This window comes from Podarcis liolepis (genome assembly GCF_965112155.1).
Source record: "Podarcis liolepis genome assembly, chromosome: 13".
Classification (NCBI taxonomy): Eukaryota; Metazoa; Chordata; class Lepidosauria; order Squamata; family Lacertidae; genus Podarcis; species Podarcis liolepis.
In genome coordinates, this window is record NC_139573.1 from 26,279,756 (window position 1) to 26,302,031 (window position 22,276).

Genomic DNA, 22,276 nt, shown 5'->3' on the forward strand with positions numbered 1-22,276 from the left:
TGGAACTGCAAAAAACAACAACAACATGTTTATCACATCTGAATAGAAGTTTTATTTTCCACTTATCTGACTAGGAATGTACACTTGAGCTTTTAAATGCCTGAGTAGAGAATATTTTTTAGTATAAGGATTCACACCCCCTAGAGTATTGATAGGTTACTATCAGTCAGGACCTCACACAAATCTCTCCAGCTATATAAATATTTTCACCCCATTTTCAGGACTTCCCACCCGAAGCCTAACATCCTTGAGTTGGGCAATATAAACCATGAGAGAAGTTCTGAATATACTACCCTCAAACTCAAAACCATTATCTTATAGAACTCCATCACTTTGCTATACAATCATAGAACCAAAAGGGTAGTAGTGAGAAATTCAGCTGAATTGCCTTTCAAAACTAGGAAAACCAAACATCAATGTATAAATACTTTCATTCAATCAACCAATCAACCTTTATTGGCATACAGAGAAGACAGGACTATAAAAATTGACATGTAAAACTTGGCATCTTTTATTAAGAAAACATGACGAAAACGATAGGGAAACAGAAGGCTATGATTACACAACCAATAAGATCAATGAAGTCAATCTTACTGAACTACTTGTTATTTACTTGAGTAGCGTTCCTTGCAAAAGAGAGTTTCAGAAAGGTGCATTTTTGGTCTAATGATTAGATTCTTCCAGGAAGAATAAAGCTGAGGATAAAGCGTCACAAATGTATAGGCGTTCAAGACCAGTAGAAAAAGGCAATCACCCTAAGAAAGACTTAGACTAGCCCTATCAAGAAATGCAGTCCATATGTAATGCCAATGGGCTCTTTGCCTGAGAGGAAATTTCCACATCCCTAACAGCCCTGACATTTCATGACTAAAGGCTTTACCTGTTCAGAACAGTTGACCCATTGTGTAGAACACCTTAATTTGAGATGTGTATTCAAAGACAAATCCAGTAGACACCTACCCATTCAGAGATTAATACAGGAGGTGAGAATCCTAGATGTTCTAGGTGGCACTCTTGCACAATGTCAATATGCTGGCCTTCTTCAAAGGATTTCTTTGTGCATTCTGCTAAATCTACAATCAAAATTGGGAACTTATATCAGGCAGGATTCCCTATTTTGCGGAGGATATTAAACATGTTGAAGCAGAATGTGTAAAAATTACCTTTGAACCTTCACACCTTCAGTTTTCTCTATTACACTGCATAGTTTACAAAGGAAAACAGAATGATGAGCAAAACAAACAAAAAAAACCTAAATATAGGCATATTAAAATCTGATAGGCCAGGTTCATTCTCAGAATTGATTTGTTTGCAGAGCACATCTAAGCATGTCTACTCACGTGTAAGTATCCCAATGAATGGAATGAGACTCACTCCCAGATGATGGATTCGCATATCAGCAGTGACTTCAGAGTTTGGGTGTGTGTGTGTAGATAATAATGTTATGGCACCATTCTGCTCTTAACCACCTGAGAGCTAAAATCTTATAAGTGTGTACTGTAGAATGAAAAGCAACCCTCAACTTTTATGAAATGAAGAGTCAGTTTATAATTAGAATAATTGTACTTTACTAACTAGAAAGGAAGACAGAATCATTTAATTCTTCAGTTAGTTCTTTGTATTAGCTGTTCTCTTTTGTTCAATTCAGGCTTCAACAAAATAATGTAAAATTTAGGAGAAAATGTACAGGCCAATAACCCAGCACTGGAGGCTAAGAGAGAAAAGATTTCCACAGCTGCCCTATATTTCCCTATATTTGGGACGAAGGATAACCACACACTGCAAAATACTAACATGCTAAAGGTGATAAACTTGGCTTCATTGAAAGTAGGGTATCTGGTAACTTCCTAGACAGGAAGGTCCAAAATGAAGCTGGCAATGGCCAGGAGGCCAATATAGCCAAGGACGCAGTAAAACAGAGTGTCAGACCCCTCATTACATCCCAGCATAATTTCTTCAGCTACTGAGTATACGTCATCCTCTGGCAATGGAGGAGAGATTGCCAGCCACACAATGCAAATGTCTCCTTGTATAAGGGAGCCACAAAGTACAGTTGAATTGGCCAGCCTTTCCCACCCATTTCCCAATTCTGGATCCTGGCTTGGTGGCCATGAAAGCAAGAACCACTGATTATATACTTTCCCCCACTATCACCCTTTGACATGATTGGGCAATAGCCCTGGGTAATTGTGGTGCCACCCCAGCGTGTGTGTGATAGCTCCACTTACGCCAGGGTGGGAGGAACCAGGTTGAGAGCCTGCCTGCAACCAGGACCATCTATTAAGATGATCCCATTTCTTGAATGTGTCTGACTTATGTACTTTCTGTACATATGTAAGTCTGTATGACTTACCTTCTGTACATACATTTTTAAAAAGGTTGATTCTGAGTTTCACTAGTATTTCAAACTAGTAAGTGCTTGGAGAATTTTGAATAAAATGTATATTGGACAGCTCCAGAAAAGGAAACATATCAGAAAGGTGTGTGCATGCGTCCACAAATGCATCGAGACCACAGATTGTAACAAAAAGCATGTATTCAGTCTTATCTTCTTACTAGCTGTCCCCTGTTGTTCAGCTCAGGCCTCAACAAAATGATGTAACATTTGGGTGCAAAGATGCACACAAGCAACCCAGCACTGGAAGCTAAAATAGAAAAGACCTCCACAGCCACCATGTATTTGCCCTTGGAGCTCAGATAAGCTGGAATGAAGGATAGCCACACGCTGCAGAAGACCAACATGCTGAAAGTGATGAACTTGGCTTCATTGAAACTGTCCGGTAACTTCCGAGCAAAGAAAGCCACAACAAAACTGACAATAGCCAAGAAGCCAAGATAGCCCAAGACACAAGAAAATAAAATGACAGATCCCTCATTACATTCTAATAAAATTTCTGTAGTCACTGAGTGCATGTCCACATCTGGGAATGGGGCAGAGGTTGCCAGCCACACACTGCAAATGCCTGCTTGCATGAGGGAACAGGATGCAACAATGGAGTTGGCCAGGCTTTTCCCCACCCATTTCCTCATCCTGCTTCCTGGCTTTGTGGCCATAAATGCCAGAACCACCATGATAGTTTTTGCCAGCACAGAAGAAACAGCCACTGAGAAGATGATGCTGAAAGCAGTTTGTCGGAGAAGACATGTTACCGGTTCAGGATGGCCAATGAAAAGCAATGCAGAAATGAAGCAAAGCAGAAGGGAAATCAGGAGAATGTATGTGAGGTTCCGGTTGTTGGCTTTGACGATGGGAGTGTTGTGGTGCTTCAGAATTATTCCCAGCACCAGAGCTGTTATTAATGCTAAGGAAAGTGCAAAGAGACTTAAGCTGATCCCCAGAGGTTCTTTATAAGATAAGAATGTTCTAGCCTTGGGTATGCAAAAATCATGCTTGATGTTTGGATAGGTTGTGTCCATGCAGTCAAAACAGTCATGCATATCTGGAAAGCAAAGGTAACATATTGTTATTATTTATTTAATTTATATGCTGCTCTTCATCTAAAGATTACATGCTTGGGTACAACATAAAAACACATAATACACAACATAATAACAACAGAAATGCCAACCTCAGATTTCTTAATCAGTGAAAAGCCTAATTGAAGAGGAATGTTTTCACCTGATCAAGTAAAAAAAAACCAATAAAGATCAGAGAAATCTGAAATATCTTCTTACTGTCAAATGGTTCTATAACGTTTCAAACACTGAAGAAAAACAAACCACACTGTCTGTCCCTCAGAACTATACTTTTCTAATCCGATATTGGGAACCTGTAAAGTGTGTGTGTGTTTGTGTATTACCCTTTTGAGCTGAAATCTTCATTTCAGGACATGGGATACAATCATAGCAGCAAAATGGCTCCCCCTCCTTCACTTTCTTGCTATAACCAGGATAACAACTCTCAGTGCATACAGATAGAGGTTGTGCCTAATCCAGAAATGAAAAAGGTCAAGAAAAATGAACTTGGTAGCCTTAAGATTTTGGGGACTTTTAGTTGTTTCTTAGAGAATCATTAAGCCATTACGTACTGAGGAATTATAAATAGCTGGAGCATATTTATCCATTTCATAAAATGTATTCACTGATTGAAAACAACCTCAAAGCTGTTTACAAAAAGTTATTGCACATGTGGGTACAACATAATTATTATTTTGAAAGGAAGGGAACAATTGGGATAAAATACCAGGCCAGGAAACTTCCAGTTCAGCTAGAGATCCACTGGATTCTAACTCTACTCATTGTTGTGTATCATGCTATAGAATTGCTCCTGAAATCGGTGATTCATAGGAGTAAACTGTAATATAGATCAGATGGATTTGATTTGATGTTACCTTCAAAAACTTTAAACATATATATATATTTATGTTTGCATATACTTAATGTTCTGTATATATTTGCATACACCAGTTTTTTAATTCTACTTCATTAAAAAAATATTTTTTACAAAAAGTATTATATTTTAGAATAGTGTCCTAGAGCTCACAAAAGAATCCAAAAGGGATTTAAGGTAGTTTACAGCTAAAATTTTATTTTATTCCATTTAACCATGTCAGAATAGTGACTTAAAACTCACTGAACTATTAAACAGTTTGCAAGGCGCTGACAGTCAGTTCTTACCTGGTTAAACAAGCTGTGCCATCTTATGACCTTCTCATTGATGGTTAACACTCTGTCTGGAGGAGCCTGAGGATCAAGCCTACCAACTTTCACTTTATGAAAGGATTGGTTGGAGGAAACAATCAGGTTTATAACATCAAATCCAGCTATTATTTTCCCACTTTGATCGAAAGAAATCTGGTCCCCAGCACTGTTATTAAATGAAACACTTCTGAGAAAGTGATGGAGCTAGACGTAAAGAAGATAAATAAATAACAGCATTTATATAGTACAGTGGTACCTCAGGTTACATATGCATCAGGATACAGACTCCGCTAACCCAGAAATAGTACCTCGGGTTAAGTACTTTGCTTCAGGATGTGAACAAAAATCGTGCTCTGATGGCACGGTGGCAGCAGGAGGCCCCATTAGCTAAAGTGGTGCTTCAGGTTGAGAACAATTTCAGGTTAAGAACGGACCTCCGGAACGAATTAAGTACTTAACCCGAGGTACTACTGTAGTGTGCCAGATGTTGAACTTAAAATGGACACTTTAGAAGAATTTATAAAACTCCTGACCTGCATTTTCCTAACTTCATTCTGAAGACAATAGCATAAAAAATTTACTCTATTGGGGATGAACAAAAATTGGTAGGAAAAAAATGGTCATCCATCATACTACACAAATCAGAAAATGAATATCCATAACCCATAATACCATAATACACTGTATTGATAGTAGGTTTATATGCAAAAAAAAAAAAAAAAAAAGAGGAAAGGAGAGGAAAGCTGACTGAAGCATGCACTATTCTTTTATTTCTATGCAGTGGTCAGAGAAAGAAAGCTGAAAATATCAGCATAGGTACAGTTTTAAGACAAATTAGTATCTTTTGTTACCTTCAAAATACAGTATGTTACCGCATGAGAATGCCCATTACCTGCCAAAATGGTTGATTCTGAAGTTCAGGTCTTCCTCTGACTAACACTGTGCCATATGTCCTTCTGGATGAGAACATGGCTTGTAAAGCATGGGCCACTACATAGACTGCATTATAGATGCTGTAGCTGTGCCCAGTCATACTCATTTCAAAAAAAGGGAGAGGGAGGCTCTCCAACTTCTCTTCTCCTGTGCAAATATCTCCATCCACATAGTTGCCAGTGACATTTAAGAATATACAGCTGAATACATGCTCCCAGAAATTCTTTATAAAATCATCTTTTATTGTATTTAAAGGATTTCTTTTTTTAAGAAACTTGTGAAATCTCTGTAAATAACTAAACTGATATCTGAAGAGTATAGCACCATGGAATTGTTCTGCATCCCAATGCCTTTGATAGTGAAATGCACTGAGCTCCAGCTGGGCTGTAGCTATCCAAACTTTCCCCACTAATTTATTTTCAACAGATAAAACCGGAAGCCATCTAAAAAATGACATGGAATAAGATTCTCCATAGATCACTACTGCATTTGCTTTGCTGCCCAGCATACTTTCATTTATTTTGACCCCTTCTTCTATGATGTCCATGAATTCAGTGACAAAAGAAAGGGTGGGGATTCTCTCTATGAAGGCAAAACAAACACCCTTCTGGGAAAAGACTGGAAGCACAGTTTGCACAAATCTTTCTCCATTATCATTATCCATAACAATGACCCCAATCCACGTCCACCCGAAATGCAGAAGCAGAGAGAGAATGCCCTCATACTGAAAAGTTTCCTCGGGGACCATCTGGTAGAAGGAAAGTCCTGGGGTTTTATCATTCATCACTGGTGCAGGACTGAATGTTAGCTGAAGATGAAAGAGGAGATGTCCGTGAAAGTTATGATAATAATACTTATTATGTTCCTGGAGTGTTGGGAATGATTACCTGGGAGAGCGATTTTTCTTTGGCAACTTCTAAATTATGTAACACCCATAGATGCATCTAGCATCTTTGTTGCTTAGCTTCTGGCTTATTTTAAAGATGCACAGCCTTACCCTGTCCTTTAATAGGTAAAATTTGACTGTTTCATGAGGTGCACCTCTTTTGCTTTGTTTCACAGATATTCTGCTGGGATGGGTTTTTAAGAGGGATTCTTTACTTGGTTTTTAATAAATGCTTTACTTATTTTAGGGACATGAGTGGCACTGGGGGTTAAACCACAGACCCTAGGACTTCCCGATCAGAAGGTTGGCGGTTTGAATCCCAGTGACGGGGTGAGCTCCGGTTTCTCGGTCCCTGCTCCTGCCAATCTAGCAGTTTGAAAGCACATCAAGGTGCAAGTAGATAAATAGGTACTGCTCTGGCGGGAAGGTAAACGGCGTTTCCGTGCACTGCTCTGGTTCGCCAGAAGCTTAGTCATGCTAGCGAGCTCCCTTGGCCAATAAAGTGAGATGAGCGCCACAACCCCAGATTCAGCCACGACTGGACCTAATGGTTAGGGGTCCCTTTACCTTTACCTTTTTACCTATTTTAAATTATATTACTACATTATTCTCTTATTTCCTGACAACAACATCTACTAATCTATTCAGTAACAACTTTTCTATTCTTTAGTGGTCTATCTTCCCTTGCCTTCTATAACTGAAGTCCCAGTAATGTTAACTCAATCTCAAGTGCGACTTTTATATCTACAATGTTCTTTCACCAGCCAGTTTCCTGACCCCTGTGTACTATCACCATGACTGACCCAACAAGTCAGTCAAATGACCAATGAAAAGCCTAACACTATGTACCTGTTGGAGAGCCATTGAGTCTTTCAGCACTCATTTAATCAAACAAGATTTTAGTAATCTTTGAGTTCAAGGACAGATAACATGGGGCTCAAACTTGGAAGGAAGATGTGAATTTTTTTGTCTATCTTGGAGATAAGCCAAGTCCAAAACTCTTTCAAGATATACAGATTCTCGAAGGCCTTTTAGAGAGCACATATATTGGATGGATAATGCCCAAAATGATATTCAGATACACATGTTCCACAAGGTGGGTAAGGGAGCATGTTTTTAGAAGGTTTAAAAATGTTTTGACTATGTTTCTATTTTATTTGAACTTGTATGGCTTCACTGTTTGATGTTTGCCACCTTCGTCTGCCATGGGAGAAGTGTTGAGATACAAATCTAATAAAATAGATGATAGATAGATGATAGATAGATAGATAGATAGATGATAGATAGATAGATAGATAGATAGATGTAGATAGATAGATGATAGATAGATAAATGCTTACCGTCAAAGAGGCTTAATTTCTTCTTCTTGAAAATATTATGTGCACATTCTCATTAAATGTGAAAAAAGCATTTGTCCTCACAAGTTGTTCATTTTACCACTATTATTTATAATATTCATACACACATATACCTCACCTGTGGAATTTTGTAGATATCCAATACAGTGGCCATATAGAGAGAAATATCTGAATCCAGTCCTCCAATGACTGCTACCAAATGATTCTGGGTGTCACATAAATAGTTAGGGACAAATATCTCCAATGTGGATGTAAGAAGCATAGTAGCATGGTAAGTCCTCTGCGCACTGAAATAGCTGTCATAGATGCAGACACCCAAGGTGACATTTGATAATAACTGAGGATTTTCATTTATCTCCAGTACAGCAAATACCAAGGCCAGGATGTGCTGGTAATTTTTAGGCACCATACTAGGACAAGATTAAAAACTACAATGAGTCATATAGTCTTCCCTTAATAAATTATTGAAATTTTGTTCGGCATCAGATTCATCACTAATATTCATATGCTTTTTCAGGTGGGAAAAATTAAACAATCAGCAATATGAGTATTTACAGTATCTTCAAAATGTTAGTATTGATAAGGTATGTTACTATGATTCAAAGCACACTCACATTTATATTTACTCTTTCTATTGATGTTGTAACCTTGCAGTATAGATATTCATAATGATAGCATGATAGCCACCTCAAAGTCATATAAATATTCCTTCAAAAAATACATTCTTGGAAGGAAAAAAATAGAAGAAGAAATCAGTCTATTTTAATATGCATATGGGAAACACTGAGATAGTTATGGTAACTCTCATGATTGGAAAGAGTCAGGAAATGTAAGTAAAATGAAACATAGAAACACTGCTGTTTTTGAAGCCAAATAACAGAAATATCAGAAAGAATGGAAAACACAAAAAAGTGCAAGTGGACACAGTATGTATATGATGAATGAAAGGAACCATGGGATAGAGAAGGATGAGATGCAGGCGTATGTAAAAGAAAGAAGAGCTAAAATTCTTCCTGCTCTCTCTCACACTCTCTTTCTCTCTTTTTCCACCTTAACTTCAAAAGAAATGTAAGAAATGATAGAATCTCCCACCATCAAATTTTAACAATAGTAGTAACAGTAGTAGTCATATTTGAAGAGGCAATATTTGGACCAATCCTGTTACAATGGTGGGTGGACTATGTTACCAGTACATTTTCCTCCATGTGGGCAAAATGATTCAATCTGGGAAATGCTAACTCCTTTCCTTCAATGTGGAAGCCCTTAACTCTCTTGAGGGTAGACAATTTTTTGCTTTGCCACATGGAATTTGCTTCTTTCTGCAGCTTTCCGTTAAATGCATTAGCTTTTTCTACAGTCCAAGAAAACATTTTTTTATGCGACTGCAGCTTCTAAGACTAAGACCAAGTAACAAAACAAAACAAAACAAAACAAGTTAAAAAGGATTAGCTCCTTACAAAAGATCTTCAAATGAAGGTGCTGGGGGTTCTGTTGTGAAGGCTACTGAGTTAACAATGATGAAACTATGAGAAACAATCCCACCAATTATGATGTTGCCTGACTGATGATATTTTTGAAGTGGAGGGTGTGGAGTATGGATCCGGCATTTACCATAGTGATCCTCAGATGCAATATGAGAAAGCAGTATTAGCAGGAAGACAACTAATACTATCATATTGATCACCACCTTTCACTCTGCATCCAGATTCTCCTATACTTCCACCTGCATCATTATCATGATATTCTCTGTGGTTACGATGACTTGACTTGGATCCTCAGTCAGGCTGATGGTATCCTTGAATTAGTCCAAGATATGAAGTATAAGTAAAGTGATAAGAGTGGTGTATGCATGCTTGTTCCTAGTCCCTCATCATACCTCTGATTGCTAGAGGGCATTTTTGTGCCATCCTCAGTTTGTGATATTAGCTCTCTAAGGGGAAACTGTAATGGTGCAGTGGATTTTAGAAATTAATTATAGCTTTTATACATAAAGGGGAGTGTGATATGAACTCAAATGTGGGAATTCCCTGTAGAATTGCAAAAGAAAACATGTTTATCACATCTGAATAGAAGTTTTCTTTTCCACTTATCAGACTAGGAATATGCATTTGAGCTTTTAAATGCCTGACTGGAGAAGATCTTTACATCACATTTTAAGGCAAACTTGCAAAATTTGCACTTTCCAAAACAATGCACAAATTAAAACATAGCCACCATTTTAAATTCACATTTCACATTTCTCCATAGATAGATAGATAGATAGATAGATAGATAGATAGATAGATAGATATACTTAAATGTATTTATACTTAAAGTAACATACACAAACTGTATATTGTAAATTCCAAATCTTTATTACAGTCCTAGACCAGCATAAGGTAAAATCCCTTCCATACATAAATAAAACATGCTAGTTAGACAATAATCTGTAAACAAACCATAAATGTCCATAAAAATGACAAAAGTAGTTTGTTTCCCAAATTGGTTTTATCTTAAACAATAACAAACACAGTAAATAAAGATTTCACTTGTCCTCGTAATATATCAGTGGTTCAGAGTTCATTTCTTCTCTTTCCAAAATAGATTTTATCTTGAACAATTACAAGTGAACTCTTTATTTACTGCACTCTTGCTGGTGCTATTCTCTTGTTTCAGTTGCAGTAGTCATTGTATCATCACCCTGTCTATTTTTTCATAGACAAGCAAAAAGGTAACTGAAGAAGTAGAGGGTACACATACTCATTCTCTCAATTACAATATACCAGCAGTGTAACCATGCACATACAGGCACAGGTATTCCTGGATGAAAATATTTAGATTTATTTCAAACTGCCTATAGTTCAGTTTTAGAACTGTAGATGCTTTGGCTATATCTGGTGGTGAAACTTAGCCAGGGAATAGGAAGGGGAAATACACCACTATTGACTGATGGCTGCATCTTGCTACCTTGGTTTCAGATTAAGAAGAGGTTACTAAAAAGCATGCTAGCTCTGTCAGATATTGGAATTTAGTTTATTGGCTCAATAAGCAACTATTACAATATAAATTACAGCCAAATGGGTTGTCCAAGAAACGTCCTTGCTAGTGAAGATTTGGGGATCCTATGAATTGTATTATTCATCTTCGTAGTTGTGACAATGAGCACAAAAGGCAAGCAAAGTTCACCTGGCTGTTACAAATTATGGATGACTGCTTAGAACAGGGGTAATGCACCTCAGACCTGAGGGCTAAGGGTGATCCTTCCACATCTCTCTATTGAGGCTTTCCCTTGGCTGCCAGATCATATACCAGTGCTGCTTTACACATTCCTTGGGTGGTTTTACCTGTCTGAAATATTTCCTTGAAGTTTGACAGTGCTTCTTCATTCCTTGGATGGACAGAGAGGGACTGATACATGCATCTCAGAAGGTTGTCCAGAATGAAATATGACTCTCAGGAGGAGAGAGGTTCAGCACCTATGCCTTCTATACAACTACTGGAACAAGCCATAACCCACAATAAAGGAAACAACAACACACACTAAAAAGAATAAAGATCTTATGCATATCAGATATGGGTTCATGGGCATGGATGTACATATGACAAGATCTAGTAACAAACTGCTAGAGAGTGTTTGGAGAGCTGCAAAGAAAATTTACATACAACAAATGCTGCAAGGAAAAAATCTAGAGCTATTCTAGAACATACACATATTGTGCTGGGCACTGCAGATTGCAGAAGAATTCATGGACACATTCAACAAATATTTTGTCTTATTAGCTGTTCCCTATTGTTCAGCTCTGGCCTCAACAAAATTAGATAACATTTTGGGGAAAAGATACAGCCCAGCAACCCAGCACTGGATGCTAAGATACAGAAAACCTCCACAGCCACCATGTATTTTCCTTTGGTGCTCATATAAGAAGGAATGAAGGATAACCAAACACTGCAGAAGACCAACATGCTAAAAGTGATGAACTTGGCTTCATTGAAACTGTTAGGTAACTTCCTGGCAAAGAAAGCTACTGTGAAACTGACCATGGCCAGGAAGCCCATGTAGCCAATGACTGAGTAGAACATTGCCACAGACCCCTCATTGCATTCTAGTATGATTTCTTCTGTCATTGAGTGCATGTCAACATCTGGGAATGGGGGATAAGTTGCCAGCCACACAGTACAGATGCCTGCTTGAATAAAGGAGCAGAAAAAGACAACAGAGTAGGTCAGTCCTTTTCCCACCCATTTTCTCATTATTGATCCTGGTCTGGTGGCCATAAAAGCCAGAACCACAGTGATAGTCTTTGCCAACACTGAAGAAACAGCCACTGAGAAGATGATGCCAAAAGCAGTTTGCCGAAGGAGACATGTCACCTTCTGAGGTTCACCAATGAATAGCAAGGCAGAAAGAAAGCAGAGCAGGAGGGAGAGGAGGAGAGTGTAGGTCAAGTCCCGGTTGTTGGCTTTGACAATGGGAGTGTCATGGTGCTTTATAAAGATTCCTAGTACCAGAGCTGTGATAACTGAAGAGAAGAGAGAAAAAGAAGCTAAACTGACCCCCAATAGTTCTTCATAAGACAAGAAATTTATTTCCTTGGGGATACATGCATCCTGGTTTTTGTTTGGATAATGTTCACCTGGGCATTTAAAGCAGTCACCCATGTCTGAAAAAGAAATGAGTCTCTGTCAATCTTATATTCATCCCATAAACATATCTATATCTGTTCCTCTCAGAGGTATTAAATGTACATCACTCTTCAAGTAATGATTTGTCTGTGATTGTTGCATCCATCTGGAACAAAGCACCAAATATTGTTCATGACTAAGGACAGTGATCTACTTAGCCAGCTCCATAGTCATGGTGCCTACATTTTAGATTTTACTCATAGTTTAATGCTGATTTTAAGGGGGGTGTTATGTATTTGTCTAAATACCCAAAGGAAGACTCGGGACACAGAATTATCTGGGATTATATATCTAAAAACCAAATTAAAGCTAGCAAAACCAAAATATAGCTTGAACGGAAAAGTTTCTTAAGACAGAAGGAAACATGTCACTTCCTACTCCTGGGTATGTTTACAGGAGATGCCTGTCACCTTGGAGCAAAAGATTGGAAAGAAAACTCTAATAATCTTTGGTAGGTGACCCGAGAAGCACACACTGGCCCCACCAAGTTAGCATTCACCCCAGTGTGCATGCCAGCCTAAAGGGCACACCCAATGACCCCAATCAAGGCAACATAAAGTGACTCAAGAGTGTCCTTAACCCAATACTTCCTCAGTTATTTATCCCACCTCTCTTGACTTGTATTTTCTGTCTGGACTAACAGACAATTAAACTAAACTAAAGAGTACGAAGTAGGCAAAATAGAGAAATATCAAGGTGAATTATGGGCTCACTCCCAAATTCCTATTCAGCTCCGAAATGACCACCTAACCCAAGCCTACATTGCATTGGGAAGGAGTGGGGGGTGGGGCTCTCCAAAGAGAAGTCTGCAGCATTCAGGGAGGATCAAAGCTTAAAAGCCTGCTCCCCCTCTCTATGATTGCTCCACACATTAAGGTGGGCCACCCACAATTCCTCTCCAGGAAGAGACCACAATTCCTCTCCAGGAAGAGACCACATCTCCTTTCCTAGGGGAAATGGAGTGTGGCAAATTTGCCCCCACTCAAGTGTAGAAGTGGCATTCTGTTGTAAGTTGTTTCAAGTTACTTTGTATAAACAAGCAAACTAGATTATGATGTTATCATGTTCAAGAAAAACAGCAGAAGAAAGTATGGTTTTTTCCAGACCCAAGGGTGATATTTTCTGGTTCCTTTTAGTAGGAGACCAACATGACACATCCACCAACAGTCCCAATTTGTATGGGATGGCACTGATTGACAGAAGCTGCTCCGGCTTCTTATGTCAATCTGTGATTTCCTGCTTCCTCCATCACCACATCTACAGGGCCTCTGCCAAGGCCTAGAAGCATGCTGTGGCCCCTGACATTCTTCAGGAACCATGCCACACTTCCAGTGCACTTCCAGTGTGGCACAGGCTTCCAGAAGTATGCCAGTGGTTTTGCCGGGCCTCGTGGCAGCACCAACCCTAACAGAATCTTGTGGTGGCAGCAGGTCTCACCAGACCTCGTGGTGGTGGGCCTTGCCAGACACAAGGTCGAATTATTGCACATATATTTAAATAACATATATTGATTCATACCTTTTCAGTGCTGTCCTGTGCAGCGCCCACCCCTACCAAAATAAGCCAACATTTTTTTAAAAAAAGTAGAATGAGTTTATGACTATTCTTCTAGGTGTTTTTTTTTGGGGGGGGGGAGATTTAGTTCAATTTGTTGTACCTTTAATTATCTTAGGTTATCCACTGTTAGTTTATGGTGAGTTTATTTTGCATTAATATTTTAACTGATTTCTAGAGGTGTGTATTGACATATTTCATTATATTCTACATGGCCCTGTAGCCATATGGTGAAGTGCAACATAGAAAATCTATCTATCTCTACATAAAGTGGTCTTTACAAACCTATCCCTCTAGACTGCATTCATTTTATTAATAAACCTATACAATATAAGCCTTACCCTCCTCATGTGAAATCTTCCCTTCTGGACATGAGATGCAATCGTAGCAGCAAAATGGCTTCCCTTCCTTCACTTTCTTGCTAGAACCTGGACGGCATCTTTCCACGCATTCAGAAATAGGTTGTGTCTAATTCATAAAGCAAATAGGACAAAAACCAATAATCTTTCCTTTGATGACCTTTAAAGCTTTGAGGTGGGCTTTTCATTTTCAGATTTATCTTTAAGAAGCATAATGGCTGCTAGTAATGCATGGTTCCATCATATGCTAACATGCTTTTGAAGTCTTGTGACCATGTTATGTGACTCCAGTCCCACAAATGCATGCCCAATTATCACTATCAAACTGGAAAATTAGGATTAGCATTTGGAATTCATCTTGTTCTACCCATCTCTGTCCAGTCTTTCAACCATTACCACTAGTGGTGTCCTTCTACACCAATGGACTGGAATATGCTGGAAATATGCTGGAAAGTAGTAAAAAGTTGTAAAAAGTACCAGGAATGTGGGTGTAGAGGAGATTTCATGTATATTAGAGGAATATATATATATTGGTTATAATGCCATCTAGTGCTTAATGTATGCACTGTGTGAATTACTTTCTTTTATCTGTCTTCAGTTTCATCCACAGGTTCTAGTGTTATGTGAGAGGCGGAAAAACTGCTCTGGGACACAGGTGGCGCTGTGGGTTAAACCACAGAGCCTAGGAGTTGCTGATCAGAAGGTCAGTGGTTTGAATCCCTTGACGGGGTGAGCTCCCGTTGCTCCGTCCCTGCTCCTGCCAACCTAGAAGTTTGAAAGCACGTCAAAGTGCAAGTAGATAAATAGGCACCGCTCCAGCGGGAAGGTAAACGACGTTTCCGTGCGCTGCTCTGGTTCGCCAGAAGCAGCTTAGTCATGCCGGCCACATGACCCGGAAAAACTGTCTGCGGACAAACGCCAGCTCCCTTGGCCAATTAAAGCGAGATGAGCGCCGCAACCCCAGAGTCGTCCGCAACTGGACCTAATGGTCAGGGGTCCCTTTACCTTTATCCATTTTCTCTATGCCAAGCATAATGTTATGAAGTATATAAACTTTTACAAATTTATATAAAGTATCTTCATTTGAGCAATACCTCAGGAAATTAATTTTGTGTATCATTACTGACAGCCAGTACTTCAAGGAACAAGTAGTAGCTGGTAATTGCTATTAACTGGATCCTACCTGGTTAAACCAGTTGGCCCATGTGATGGCATTCTCACTGATGGATAATACTTGTTCTGAAGAGGCCCTAGGATCAACCTTTCCAATCTTTACTTTAGATATATTTGAACCACATAAATAGTTGATGATATCAAATCCAGCTACTAACTTCCCATCTTGGTCAAAGGAAATCTTCTGTCCAGCACTGTTGTTAAATGAGATATGTCTCAGAAAGTGATGGAGCTAGATTGAAAATATAAAGGTTTAGAAAATGATGCAGGTGGGTCATGAAATTGCATTTGTCTCATAATTCCGGCATTTGTTAATTTGTTTTGCAAAGTTATTGAGCTTTTTAAGAAACCCATTCATGCCCCCTCAAGAGTGAGTGACACAGGTTCCAGACCCTACTCACCACATGTTTAAGTCTCTACCTTTCCCACCCATCATCAACATGACCTATCAACATAAATATCCACTATGCACCACTAACTGTGGCAGCTTGGCATGACAGTATGGAATAGGAGGGGGGGAATGCCTCTGTAAGCCAATCACAGAAAAGGACAAAAAATTATTCTTCCCCCCCAAATAAGGCAACCAGTTAAACTCACACTGTGCTCAGAAAGAAAGAGGACAAAAAGGCAGAAAGCATCACCTTAAATACCTCTGCCCCCCTCCCCCTGCTGAAATTTTCTAGTATCAGAAACTGGAGTGGCTGCATGCCAGTCTTTTTGTCCCCACACAAAAGCAATCCTGCCTGGACCACTTTTGCAGCCAGATGCAGGAGCAAACTTTCCTAAGATTATAAAAGACATAGCTTCAAAATGTGGATTTCTGTACTGGTTACAAAGATTTTAGGGTTCAAAACATACACAATGAATAAGAAAGTAGAGATAGCTTGATGGTTGAATTAAATATGATGGTTCTAGCTTTCAGAAAGACTAAGGAAGATATAACCATAAGTACTGAAAGAGTATAGGGAGACAGCTTACTTCTCAAATTAGTTTAACTACACCCCATGAGGATGTTTAGCTAACTACCTTCCAATATGGTTGATTCTGAAGCTTCAGATCCCCTTCATCCAGCATTGCTATGTTTTTCAGTCTTGAAGAAGACATGGCATGTAATGCATGAGCTACAGCATAAACAGCATTGTAGACACTGTAGCTATGGCCAGTCATGCTCATTTCAAAATAGATGGACGGAAGGTCCGCCAGCTTCTCCTCTCCTGTGCAAATATTCTCAGGAACCTCACCCACTGTTGTATTTGGAAATGCACAATCAAAAGCATGTTGCCAGAAGTCCCTGATGAAACCATCTCTAGAAGTGCTGAAAGGGTTTCTGCTCTCAGCGAACTGGTGAAATCCTGGCACATCATTGTACTGATATGAGAAGGCTATTGCACCATTGAAAGTTTCTATATCCCAATTCCTTTGATAGGAGAATGAATTGAGCTCTATCTGGGCTGTTGTTATCCACACTTTGCCTTTGGGTTTCTTTGCCATGTGGTCTACACCTGACAGAAATGACAACCATCTAAAAAATGGCAAGGAATAAGATTCCCCACAAGCCACAATTACGTTGGCTTTGCTGTTTCTTATTTTATCATTTATTTCTTTCCCACGATCCACCATGCTGTTCACCTCTGGGATAAAAGTTGGAATGGGGATTCTTTCTATGAAGGCAAGACAGACACCATTCTGGGGAAACGTTGGAAGCACAGTTTGCACAAATCTTTCTCCATTGTCAGTATCCATAACAACGGTCCCAATCCATGTCCACCTGAAGTGCAGAAGCAGATGGAGAATCCCATCATACTGAAGGTCTTCCTTAGGGACCATCTGGTAGAAGAAAAGGCCTGGGGTTTTATAGTTCGTCTCCAGAGCAGGGCTGTATGTTAGCTAAGGATACATGTAAAGATGAGGTTGAAGATAAAAAAAATCACTATTGGTGATTTAAACTCCCATTCATTACCCATTAGTGCTAGAGAAATTGGCACTATTGGCACATGTCATTTCTACTCTGACAGCCATTTTACTTGCAAAGTTAGTGAACTGTATGAAGGTGTCTCAAATTTAAAGTTGTTTTATGATCTGTCTGCAAGTGATGCATTTTTAGAATAATTATCAGAGTTTTATTCAGTGAAATTAAGAAGGATAAGATATAAATATTTTTAATAAAGAGGCAATGCTATATAAGCTCCATGCAGGTTTTCTACAAATATACAGTAATCACTGCTCAATAAACAGCTGGTTTGGAAGCTTCCTAAATTACCTTTTTCCGAGGGCTATTTACAGAGTGGGGTGCATTATGATAATATGTAGTCCTGAAGAATCTCCTTGAGATTCATGAATCAATTCACAGTAAATATTCTGAGGGGAAAACAAAGTACAGTGGTGCCTCGCAAGGCGAAATTAATTCATTCCGCGAGTTTTGTCGTCTTGTGATTTTTTTCGTCTTGCGAAGCACGGTGTCGGGAAAGTTTTGGAAAAGCTTCAAAAATCACCAAAGTCTTTAAAAACCTCAAAAAAGGCTACCACACCGCGTTCTATGAGTTGCTCCTCGAAGTCAAGTCGCAACTGTATTAACGGTGTTAAGAAAAAGGAAACAAACTTGCAAGACGTTTCCATCTTGCGAAGCAAGCCCATAGGGAAAATCGTCTTGCGAAGCAGCTCAAAAAACAAAAAACCCTTTCGTCTAGCGAGTTTTTTGTCTTGCGAGGCATTCGTCTTGCGAGGTACCACTGTAATTAAGTACTTTGAACTAAAAGTCAATGAGAATGTGGCATTTATAGGTTATGAACGGGCCATACAGACTGTGTTTTCCTGCACACCAGAAGGGAGAATCAGGAGGCCAGTTTTGGTTATATTTATTAAATATAACCAAACATAATTAAGTGCAGTCAGGTTGAATCTTTGCAGACTGGTGAAAACACCAAACTCTGCAAAACTACCCCAGCTGAACTCCATCGGTTTAATCGCATGGGATGAAGCAGTTTCCCATCTCTCATTAAATGGGATCACTGGGAGTTTGTGATTGACTAGTGTACCCCACCGCTGTTGGTACATGTTACACAGGGGGCATCCAGAAGGCCAGACAGGGCACCATACCAAACAGCCTTCTAAGCTGGTTGGCAGTGAAAGGAGTGCTCATACCTAAGCATAGAAAAATTGGATGCTTGATGATGATCAAATCCACCTACCAGTTTAGGAAATGAAACATAGAAATTCATAAAGCTAATCTGTATCAGTAGAAGGTAACGTGGAGTAGGCAAAAAGAAGCAAACAAAAACCTAACATTGATTTAAAAATATCCCAGCAATTCCAGTTTACACCCTGTATAGTCAAATGCCTAGTCCCATATTGCCAAACATTGGAAAGGTAGATGGCATGAAGATTTAAAAAATAAGAGGTTGCGGGTGGCACTGCCATTAAAATGAGGATGCACTTCCCAATCTGATTGACCCCTTGTACTATGTGAAATCCTGCTTAGTCACTTCTTCCAGAAGGAAGACTCCCATGATTTCCTTAATAAAAGAGAGAGTAGCAAACTTGCTCTCATCCAAAGAATAGGGCTAGCACCTAAAAATGATGAGGATGATGTTGATTTAAATTTGTGTACCACCCTTCATCTGAAGCTCTCATGGTGGTTCACTGCATAAAAATGTACAAAACATAAAATGCACAATAAAAATGAGAAGAAAAACAAAATAAAACAATAACACCCCGCTCCCACAGATGACACTAACATGTAAGATAAGATTCATTTGTTGCCTTCAAAAGCATCCATTGCACCCAACTATGACTAAGGAGTTGTGAAGGAATTGTAAACTTGTCATACTCTTATTTGCATATCTTACCTGTGGAATCTTGTGCATATCCAAGAAAATGGCCATATTAGAAGAAATTTGGGAATCCAGACCACCAATTACTGCAGTTAGCTTATTACGTAGATCACAGTTATAGTTTGGGGAAAATCTCTCCAAACTGTACATGAGCAGCATTGTAGAATGGTAGGTCCACATAGAATTGTAATAGTTGTCATAGATGTGGAAGCCCAAGGTAACATTGGGTAAGATCTGAGAGTTTTCATTAATCTCCTTCACTGCGAAGACCAAGGCCACAATATGCTGGTAATTCTTAGGCAATACTCTAGAATGAGAGTTACATTTTGTATCAGAAGGATATTCTACAAATTATCATCATCAATATGCACATATAATCACCATATTAAAAAAAACACAGAACACATAATAAAACCAAAACCAAAGACAACCTAATAATCCCCCCTCCCACAAGACATTTTAAAAAGGCATCAGATGACAATCAGCCCAAGACTTGCTAACCACCAATCATTCTACTTCTAAGATAAATGAAGCCAATATTAAGTAAAAAAATTAAACCCTTACAAAAAATCTTCCCTCAGTGGCTGTGGAGGTTCTATCGTGAAATCTGGTGAGAAGGAGATGAAGCCACCGTGGGAAACAACAGCACCAATGAGGAGGTCTCCTGATTGATGATACTTGTGGAATGGAGGGTGTGGATACCAGACCCTGCATTTAACAGTGTGAGCCTTGCATGCTATGTGAGGGAGCAGAATGAGCATCCATAACACCAAGAGAACCATTATCCCCAGCACAAGTTCAATTTTTCCATCTACATGCAGATTCTCCTGTTGAAGTCTATAAAACAGTCCCAACAGCCTGCAAAATTACAATGGCCTAATCTGAATGTTCAAACAGTCCTTAAGTCTGCAATTGCAAATAGAAAGACCTGAGGATCATTCTGATGAATAAATGCCTCATTTTAGTTGCTAGCCCTCCCTCTAAGTGCTAGAGGATATACTTATGGCATCCTTCATGGTATATATTGTTAATTTAATTAACAGAAACCACAACTAAGTTCCTTTTTTTTTGTTTTGTTTCGGCAAGCAGCAGTTAATTATAATACTCATCATGATAATAAATGTAACTACAACTACACAGATGACATTTTGGCTTGTTCGTTGCTTTTTATTTTTGACATGCAGCAACTAATTGCACTGCTCATGATAATGAATGGCATCAAGAATTCAAAATTGGAAATTCCCTGAGAAATTGCACAAGAAAACATGTTTGCCACATCTGAAAAGGGTGTTTCCTCATGCACCTAGTTTGATAGGAAATTATAGAATGTAAATGTTTCTGGGGACATACAGGAAGGATCAGACACCAGAAAAACAAGGCCTCAGTCTATAGCTGTCAACTTTCAGATTTGAAAATAAGGGATCAGCAGCCTCACCTGTCCTGGGGACAGTCTACAATATTTCTAACAATCCAGGGTAGCAGCGGGAAGCAGCGGGAAATGGCACTGGAATAAGGGAATTTCCTGCAAAAAAGGGAAGGTTGACAGCTATGCCTCAGTCTGGAAACAGAGGAATTTATTTATTTGTGTATTAAATGTATATACTACCCTACCTCCTAAAGGAACCCAAAAATTCAATCTTGTCTCCTTTAAAATGTGCTTTAGTAATTTTGCACTTAGTTTATAAATCAATAAAGCAAACACGACAGCATAGAAATAGCAGATCACATCAGGTGTGCCGACTTGAATGAAATATTGTGGGGGCCCAGGTAAGCCCTGCCCTGCAAAATTGATCACATGACACAGTACAGACACACCATTTGAATGGGAATGCCCATCAACTTTGTGGGGCACTGGTCCCTTAAATATTTATTGTGGGGGCTGAAGCCCCCATGGCCTCTAGGAGTTGGCAATAATAATAATAATAATAATAATAATAATAATAATAATAATAATAATAATAATATCTGGGCAGCTTCCAACAAAAGATTAAAAATACATGTTGTATGGATCACATGTTGATGGATAGTAGACGTAAATAATATAAGTGACTACTGTATCTTATACTTCACAGAAGAACTACAAACAGGATATAAGCTGAAAAGAAGCTAAAATGGGGGGGGGGCATTTAAAATATTAATATAACTCTACAAAAATCATACCATTCTCACATATTTTTGTGGGAAGTTGTCCGTGGATAGAAACTGACAAAGGACTTCAATATAAGGGTAACCCTTTTATTAGCGCGTTTGCAAAAGCGGACCCTCCGTACCCGTGGATACGAAGAGCCCCGATCTGGTTTCAGCACCGTAGTTTTATCCCTTACTGCCGCCCCTCTTTTGGAGGCTTGGCTTACAATCTACCTATCAGAGTTTAACACATTTCTAATACATTGTTCAATCTACTCTATTCATATTTACTCCCTTCTCAGTGTGGGCACCACCCTTTGGCTCTCCCTTTCTGGCGTACGCGACTGTGTTATCTTGTATACATGTCTAGCTCTCAAGGCTGAGTTTGAGGCACGTCCTTTCTGTATGCTTTCATTGTTTCCCAATCTCACAATCCCCCCTCTCTTTTGTACCTTGCCTCAAACTCACGCAACAATTCCCAATGGTCTTGTTCTTCATCATCAGTGGGGATGAGTTTGTATCTCATCGCCATTAACTGAGTGGTTACGTGTCGCTGGGCTAACAGGGAGAGTGAGTTGTTGATTGCTTTCATAAAGATGGGCAACACACAGGGAATCAACACACATCCAGCGGCTATTAATCCAATTAGTGCTACGATGGCTTGTAACCCTGGCAATTTCGGGAACCATGAGCCAAACAATTCCCTGAAATTAAGGCCTTCCCATGTTTGTACCGGCACGTGCGCTATTTTTA

At 39.1% G+C, this 22,276-nt stretch overlaps 1 protein-coding gene across 1 annotated transcript; it reads right to left on the reverse strand.

Moving 5' to 3' along the window:
- Window positions 1-9,529: 9,529 nt before the first annotated feature.
- Window positions 9,530-17,393, reverse strand: LOC310692535 (vomeronasal type-2 receptor 26-like; the record flags this gene model as incomplete). The annotated part of the gene is made up of 5 exons (XM_083473481.1): window positions 9,530-9,613; window positions 12,352-12,458; window positions 14,376-14,502; window positions 15,577-15,798; window positions 16,593-17,393. The coding sequence occupies 5 exons, from the start codon at window positions 17,391-17,393 to the stop codon at window positions 9,530-9,532; spliced, it is 1,341 nt and encodes a 446-aa protein (XP_083329607.1).
- Window positions 17,394-22,276: the final 4,883 nt, after the last annotated feature.